The sequence below is a fragment of the Cibotium barometz genome, chromosome 20 (genome assembly GCF_041138505.1).
Source record: "Cibotium barometz isolate CiBa-2024 chromosome 20, ASM4113850v1, whole genome shotgun sequence".
In the NCBI taxonomy this organism is placed as follows: Eukaryota; Viridiplantae; Streptophyta; class Polypodiopsida; order Cyatheales; family Cibotiaceae; genus Cibotium; species Cibotium barometz.
In genome coordinates, this window is record NC_141065.1 from 17823731 (window position 1) to 17831888 (window position 8158).

The following is an 8158-nucleotide window of genomic DNA, read 5'->3' on the forward strand; positions in this document are numbered from 1 at the left end:
CCGACAGTCATGGCCATGCCAAGGATGTGCCTAGATACGTTAGCTACTTGCACCTAATCCTCCATCCTCTCCTTAAAATCATCTAATTATCCTAAGTATCAATAATTAAGACATGAATATCACGTTAGTCAACTATTATTATTACTATTTTGGTGGTGGTTGTTTGGGGGGGGGTGTGGTTGGGTGGGTGAAGGGTGGTGTTGGGTGTTGTGGTATATGCATGTAACATTTGCAGACAAGGATTTGATACTTTGGAAGACATTCATGTGACCTAAGCAGTAAGTTTCACCATGACATTGCCTAAGCCATATCACAATTAAGTTTCACCATCATACATAAACCTCGACTGCAGTATTAGGATTTGATACTTTGGAAGACATTGATGTGGCCAAAGCAGTAAGTTTCACTATCATATTGCCTAAGCCATATCACAATTACCATCATACATGAACCTAGACTGCAGTATTAGTATCTGTTTTTGAAGTTAAAAATGGCCAATTTTTCCACGTGTGAATTCCCATATCCATGTAAAATCCAATGAATCAATTTGGCACCAAAATTTGTAGCTTCGTCTGAACACCTAACTTCAACTGTGACACCAACCACAACAAAGCCAGAATTCAAAAGAAATCAAGCCCGCTGAAGTCATCATTCTGAATCCAAAATCTTGTCCATCTACTTGAGAGCGCCCTACTTCCCCGGGCCGATCTGCGGAAGCTATATAATTACATTCTGAGCAAGATTATACCGCCCACGTATGCAGCAGCATGAAAGATGTCAGTCAGCAAGTCAAAATCCTGCTGCAAAACTCTGGGAGTATCCTGCTGCCAATCATGGACTCAAGCTGCCTGACATACGTGGGTGCCGAAGGGAACTCCAGCGCAAAAATTGTGAGCACCAGCTCAAAAAAAACTGCCAAAAGACCTCAACCAAACGCTAAGAATGAACCTAGTGTTGTTGAGGCCTTTCAGATTTTGTCTTCCATACAGTCCTACCCCTATTTATTTCAATCTCACTACCTGCCAACCTAAGCAGATGCAAGTACTCAGTGCCTTCTGCAGTGGCTTTTTTTGAGCCCCGAGCTGAACCATTGATAGCAGCCCCATCTCCACGGGCAGGAGCTTGTGAATACACTCCATTGCTTAGCTCTTCACAGCGAGTTTCCAAGCTTGCAAGGGAATCTACCACATCACTATGCTTACATTCCCGCCTGTAATCAAGGGTGATTCTGTGTAGCTGATGTGTATCAACTATATTGTGCGGCATGCTCTAGTGGAACACAAAGAACAAAAAAAAAAACCCAAAAAAATTAGCAGCTAGAAGCCAGCAGCTAATAAGAGCGTAGTAACCATGCAAACTACAGCACAGAGTTACCACACAGGCACCCCACACTGCAAAGACTAACCTCTAGAATCCAACCAATGTATGTGACATTGTTCACGTGCTGATTCATATCAAGATCCCCTCGTCTTGGCTGTACACATTTCAGAGAAGACTATTAGCCAAAAAACAAAAAGCAAAAAAAAACAAACAAACACAAGCAGTTTTATAGCACAAAAAGGATTAAAACATGCTGCTGGGTCTAGAAAACAAGTGTCAAAACGTACCATAAGGCCGGATCTGACATGCTGTGCTGGATTCTGTAGCTTTGGTATCTTCCTCAAACTGCAGCTATTTTCTTCAGGGAATGCATACCTGTAGCATTATGGGAGTGTTTTGGGGAGCCTTAACGCCTCTCTCTCTCTCTCTCTCTCTCTCTCTCTCTCTCTCTCTCACACACACACACACACACAGGTGCGCACGTGTTAAAAGCAACAAGAAACGTGTACCCATTCCCGAATAGTGCACATGTGACTGCACCAAAGCCAGAATAGGCCTTGCCGTTTGAAACTGTAATGGTCAGCTTCATGCATAACAGTACATACAGTAGAAGAGGTGTTAAACATTACGTTTTGAACACGGACACACCAAAGCGTAAAGAAAGGCTTGCCATTAGTACACACCAAAGCGTAAAGAAAGGCTTGCCATTAGTACACTGGTACACTTGGCATACAGCGATGAGACTTGAGATTGTGGGGTTGTACCTGATCTAAATGGGGTGACCATACTTTTGCATTCAGAGTACCTCCAAAACCATGATTACTGTTATCTAGGAAGATGAGCATGCCAAGTTTATGTGGGTAAGGAAAATTGATCCTATGCACGGAACAGTATGCTACTTTCCTCATGCCTTCATACCTGCACATGCGCTCGTGTGTGTGTGTGTGTGTGTGTGTGTGTGTGTGTGTGTGTGATGCATTTATGATTGGCGTTTATGATTGATTGATTGCGATTAGCACCTAATCAAAGACTTAAACCCATGCAAACAAGCTTCTGCTTTTTCATGCTGAATACTCAGTAGAGAGAGATGACCTAATCTACCATGTATTATTAACATAAAGAATATACAATGCTGAATAGAGATACTCAAGTCTCGATGGTAGCTTCTTAACTCTCAATGACTAACTAATCAATGAATGAATATGACTAAGGCCTAGACTCCTATTTTATAGTCTCTAATGTTGCTTCTTCATGCTGTATACAGTAGAGAGAGATGACCTAATCTACCATGTATTATTAACATGAAGAAAATACAATGCTGAATAGAGATACTCAATGATAGCTTTTGAGCTCTCAATGGTAGCTTCTTAACTCTCAATGACTAACTAATCAATGAATGAATATGACTAAGGCCTAGACTCCTATTTTATAGTCTCTAATGTTGCTTCTTCATGCTGTATACAGTAGAGAGAGATGACCTAATCTACCATGTATTATTAACATGAAGAAAATACAATGCTGAATAGAGATACTCAATGATAGCTTTTGAGCTCTCAATGACTGAATGATGACTGGCTGATCAATGAATGAATGTGACTAAGGCCTAGACTCCTATTTATAGTCTCTAATGTTGGTGAGTTGGCTACCAACCCTAATAATAATACCCAACTAGGTGTGTTCACACAATAACCCAGTACCTCTCTCCACACTCATTGGCCACCTAGACAATATTACAATGAACTCGCACAATAGCCCTTACAAAGGCATGAATCTGGCCACGTACTCAACCTCTGAGCTAGCCAATGGGTAGAAGCATGTCCACGTCAAACTCGGGAGAGTATGCACATGACATCCCCTCCTGCTTAACTTAGAGCACGGGTGCAAATGATGCTCCACCGCTCCAACCCGGTACAAATCATCTAGCAAACTCGCTCTCTTCTCCACATACCAGTCCCAACTCCAATAGCATGGCTATTGGACCTGCCGCTCACCAATGATGTCTCCACCCTTGCCTCCTCGAGAATTGCAAGCACTAGAGCGACCCTCTGCCTCTTAATGCTCAACTAGCATGATAGACACTTCTGCGTAATCGCTCATCTCATCCTCCTCCTCAATGGATTTGGAGAGAAAAGTCGAAAACTCACTTGATGACTCCTCCTTGTCCTCAAAAACTCGAATGGACTCTACAATGGGTTGTCCTCCATCTGTCTAGAACACCTCCAAGCCTGATAGTGTCGTCTCCTTCGGCACATCCTCCAAAATCTACTCCTTCCTTGGAAACTATGTCACTGATACCACTTCCTCTCTTGAAAGCTTTACGGCATCCACTAACACTCCCTCCGATTGCACTTCGCCTATGGATGGACTTAGGACTGTATGTGTTGCCTTTCTTGCTTGGACCTTCTACCGGTGACTAGCTGCCAACTCGCTCTCCAACCTCTGGATAATCTCCTCACCCCTCTCTATCCTATATGGTTCCACTGCTCTTGTAGAGATTGATGTTGGTGGACGATGTTTCCTCCCAAAAAACCAAAGAGCTCTTTGACATCTATCGAAACTTCTTGTTCTACACATGCACCTACCACATATGTAAACTTGAAGAAAAACAAACACACCTTTGTGGTCAAGGACTTGGCGAAGGTTTCATCCTTGCCTGATGGAGGAAGGGTGGTTGTAGCCAATTTACTTGGGCAAGGAAGCCACATATACTCACGTATATAAACACTACCCTGGCAATTCTCTACCTTAGAATTGGCTTCATGTGAGCCAATCTCTTCCTTCAATGTATCAAGTCTGCACGACGTTGAACAGCAAGCTCGTGCTTCCCCCCATCTATGCATCTGCGTCTTCCCCCCTTCCTCCTTTGCATTGCTCTACCTCCCTCCTACTGTCTGTTTCCACCAACCCCCGTTCTCTCCCACCTCCCCAATCTTGCACACCTCTTAGCCCTTCCCCGCCTGCCTTCGCTGCCTTATGTGCACCCCCGCCTCCAGCCCTCTTGCCTGCGTTTTTCGCCCTTCTCCCCCCCTCTACCTCTTGTGCACCCTCCCCTCCTTTTCGCCCCACCTCTCCCTCTAGCTCCCTCCAACCTCCCGCCTTTGCCCGCTGCCTCTCTTTCCATGTGTGCCCCTACCTTTGATGTCCTTTACGCAGCCTTACCCCCTTTGCTTCTGCCACCTCACTTTTTCCTCTTTCTTGTCTGCCAGCCCCACGCTCCACCGACTCGTGTTCTTCGCCAACTCGCTCCCGTCGTCTTGATCCTCTTTGTCCCCCCAAGCCCTATCCTCTTCAGGCCCCTTCGTCATGTGCTTTCAGCTTTCGGGCAGCTTTTTTCTTCAATGAGTGTCAACGTCTTCTAGTCTCCTCACCTCCAAGAGGACTCCATGGCACCAACTCCATCATCCCTGACCGAGGCCGTCGTCCCTTGCCCTTCCTTTTTTGAAGAGGACCTCTAGCTCAATCGCCTCCTTGGAGGCCTCCACCCTGGATTGCAAGATTATGGGTAGCCGCCCGACATACAAACAGCTGAAGGATCTTTCGCAAGCTAGCCTTATCGGCGAGCCTGGCAAGATTACTGATATTCATCTTTTGAGGCATGGATACTACCAGGTTGAGTTTGATTCCCCTATAGCATCAGATAGAGTCATGCAACTGAGCCCCATCACATTGTGTATGGCCAAGCCTTCTTCGCGAAGTGGCAGCACGGCTTTAACCCAGCATCCGACCCTCTGGCTGGTGTCTCAAGCTTTCCCATCACAATCTGCTTTCCTGGACTCATGAAGAAATATCTTCCCCTTCTCCCGATGATAGGCGGTGTTATCGAGAGAGAGATGGAATCCCCACCCGCTGCCGCATCAGTACTAGCTCAAACAGCAGGATTCCATCTCTTCGCATCTGCATAGCCTCTCCGAAAGCAGTTAGTTCCACATCACTTTTGTGCTTTGTGGGACTCCGTTTATGTTGTCAAAACAATCGACTTCATTAATATTGATTAAATACAACGCAGTACTTGGCATTCGGATTACATGAAGTGTCATATAAAGACATTTCTTCCACTCCTGAAGTAGTACTATGATGCAATCGTGTTTCATCAAAGTTTTCAGATCAAGTTTAAAAACATTTCGCCTTTTCAAAGTTAGTTTTTCTCCTTGAAATGCTACTATTAACAGTCTAGAGGCTTCAAGTTAGTTTTTCTCCTTCAAATGCTACTATTAACAGTCTAGAGGCTTCTCCCTATTTCCAAACTTCTGCCATGGTTATAAACAGGTACCTTCAGCACGTAACAGCATTCCATAAAGTTAGCGTTGGCAAAAGCATGTACACACCTCGGTATAGTTGGACAATGTTGTGCATATTCTTCTCGCACATCATCTGTTATCCTTGAAAGTCGTCTGGAGTCTTGGTTCATCATCACCCATGTGCTGCATTCAACACATGCAAAGGAGAAATTCTATCAACACATCCTCAATGGATCACCCAGGCAAAGAAAACCAACTATGAGTTAGCTACAATTCATTTGTTTCCAAGTGTGGAGAAATATTGCAGTGCCTAGTTCATAACCTGAAGAGAATAGAGTTCAAGAATGTCTTACCTTGTAGCCCGCCCAATGAATTTGCCAGTGGCCACATTGGATAGTAGCCAATCCCTTCTTGTTCCCGCTTTTCCTTCACCTTGACACCAAGTCTCAACTTGGACAACATCCCCCCTACACATGCATTCATTTGTCAACCAGATTGACATGCACATCAACTCCAAGAAAAAGAGGGCACAATACACATAAGCACTAGGTGAAAAAAGCAAACCAGACAGGGTACTCGTCGACTTCAATGTGCATCCTCGTGGTAACCCATATCAGTCTTCGTTTCCGCATAGATGGAGTGGTGGCAAAACCATCTGTGGAAAAGCCTACACTCTGCGCATGATTACAAGCCACCTCCTACAGAGCGGGGCAAAACAAAGCAGCTCCATCAGTACGACCTGACAACCTCTAACCGGTTTTGAAGGGCTAACATCCTCAGCAACACATCAGACCCAATTTGAGGGTTTACAATTCATCAGCACTGCGCTCCATTGACGACTCAATACTTTGAAGATCACAATTACAGCCTGATCTTAAGCACATCAAATCCCATCAAGCCCATTAGTCAGTAAAAATTTTCTTTAAAAGCACAATTGAGGGTTGGCATGTACCTGCATTGGTCTCACTTACACGAAATTGAGGAGGATTAGCAAACCAAGCTGAAGGCCTAATTTGAGCCTTGAGGGTTGATTTAAATGCAGTAAACTTAATTGCCACAGGCTTGTAGAAAACCAAGCATGGCTAATCTAAAGTATGAAAGGTCCAGCCAAATTGAGAGTAGACTAACACACCACGAAGTCAAATAAAATGACCCATTTTTATGGTTAATCTCGCAATTTCAGGATCAAAGTCTATGTACATTATGCTCTCACTCTCTCTCTCTCTCTCTCTCTCTCTCACACACACACACACGCACGCACACACGCACGCATGCACTTCTTACTGACGATTATGGTTTAATTTTATGAGAAGTACTAAACCTCTTGAGCCAAGGGAGATCTAGAGTACCTGGAGCAGGTTAGCCACAGTTTCTATGGATGCAGTGCGGTTCATGCCGACCTCGTAGCAACGGATCACAAACTTCTCGCTGTAGGAGTGAAGTACATTGTCCAGCCCGCCCAGGCGCAGATCAGTTGTAAAGAATTTAGCGCTGCAGCGCTCGCCAGATGCAAATGGGTCTTCTTGCTCTTGTTCCTCGAGTAAGAGGCGGTTCAGGAGGGCGCCATTGCCAGAAGAAAGCGAACGAGAAGAAGCTGTGCGGGTCTCTGCGGTAGCCCGTGATGAAGATGCAGCGATGGCGAAAGACGATATGCTATTGTTGCTGCTGCTGCGGCTGCTGGAAACGGAGACAGAGATGGAGATGGAGATGGAGATGGAGACGCGATCGCTATAGTTAGGGTTAGATCTGAGAGGCTCAGAACACGCAGGGGGGCGAGGGTGGGGTTTGTTAGGAATGAAAGGGGGTCGGACCAACATGGTTTTGGCTGGCTGTGGCTGTGGCTGTGGCTGTCTCTGTCTGTGTCTGTGTCTGTGTCTGTGTCTGTGCAGAGCTTGTGGCTGTGCAGAATTTGTCACTAGCTATGGGCGAGCAGAGCTTCTAACGCTACGGCTAAGGGACGACAATGGCAATGGCCGTGCAGATCTTAAGGATACGACTATGGCTATGGCTATGGCTATGGCTATGGCTATGCAAAAGTTTTACAGACAAACGACACACAGAGAAGAGGTTAGCAGAGCCAAAATGCAGCTATGCGGCACTGCAGGAGGAGGGAGGAAGGGGGGAAACTAGCAGCAAACCTCCTCCTTCCGAATTGAAATTTGGAGGAGCGTTGAAGAGAGACATGCAGAAAATGGCAAAGACAAGAAGACACTGCAAAGGGCCTACCGTGTGCTTGTCGATGCCGGCACCGCCACATCATAAACCCACCTCCCTGCTGTCACTCTCGTCACTCGTGCCTGAGAGGAGGGGCGGGCGCCGGGGTTACAACTTACCCCCCCTTCAGCAATTAAATGCACGAGTCTAATTAAGAGGGCCCTGTCCATATATCTTGGCCAATGGCCATAGGGTTTACACGCCTATGGTCGACCTCCTCTGTGACAATAGGGTGGGCACTCCAAGGGTTCGCACACGCATCCCATGCTTCTCGTAACTCTCAAGTCCTTTATGAAAATAGGGTTTGTAGGGAGATGGACTAAGAAGACTCCCCCGTCCACACGAGCATGGGCGCGAGAGATCTCCCTCGATTTTCTAGAAATTCC

General features: G+C 45.7%; 1 protein-coding gene across 1 annotated transcript; it reads right to left on the reverse strand.

The window, feature by feature from the left end:
- Window positions 1–506: 506 nt before the first annotated feature.
- LOC147627610 (oleoyl-acyl carrier protein thioesterase, chloroplastic-like) lies at window positions 507–7912 on the reverse strand. Its single transcript, XM_086814518.1, has 7 exons — window positions 6908–7912; window positions 6123–6256; window positions 5912–6025; window positions 5646–5741; window positions 1608–1695; window positions 1406–1474; window positions 507–1269 (listed from the first exon to the last, which is right to left on the reverse strand). The coding sequence occupies exons 1-7, from the start codon at window positions 7373–7375 to the stop codon at window positions 949–951; spliced, it is 1290 nt and encodes a 429-aa protein (XP_086670644.1). The 5' UTR covers window positions 7376–7912; the 3' UTR covers window positions 507–948.
- Window positions 7913–8158: the final 246 nt, after the last annotated feature.

Excerpts from the sequence above, each read along its gene's own strand:
- LOC147627610 (XM_086814518.1), bottom strand. The coding sequence starts at position 7,375 with ATGTTGGTCCGACCCCCTTTCATTCCTAACAAACCCCACCCTCGCCCC. Across the intron at positions 6,257-6,907 it reads CTGTGGCTAACCTGCTCCAG|GAGGTGGCTTGTAATCATGC; the intron begins GTACTCTAGATC and ends CCCGCTCTGTAG. Across the intron at positions 1,696-5,645 it reads CATTGTCCAACTATACCGAG|GTATGCATTCCCTGAAGAAA; the intron begins GTGTGTACATGC and ends ATAATGCTACAG.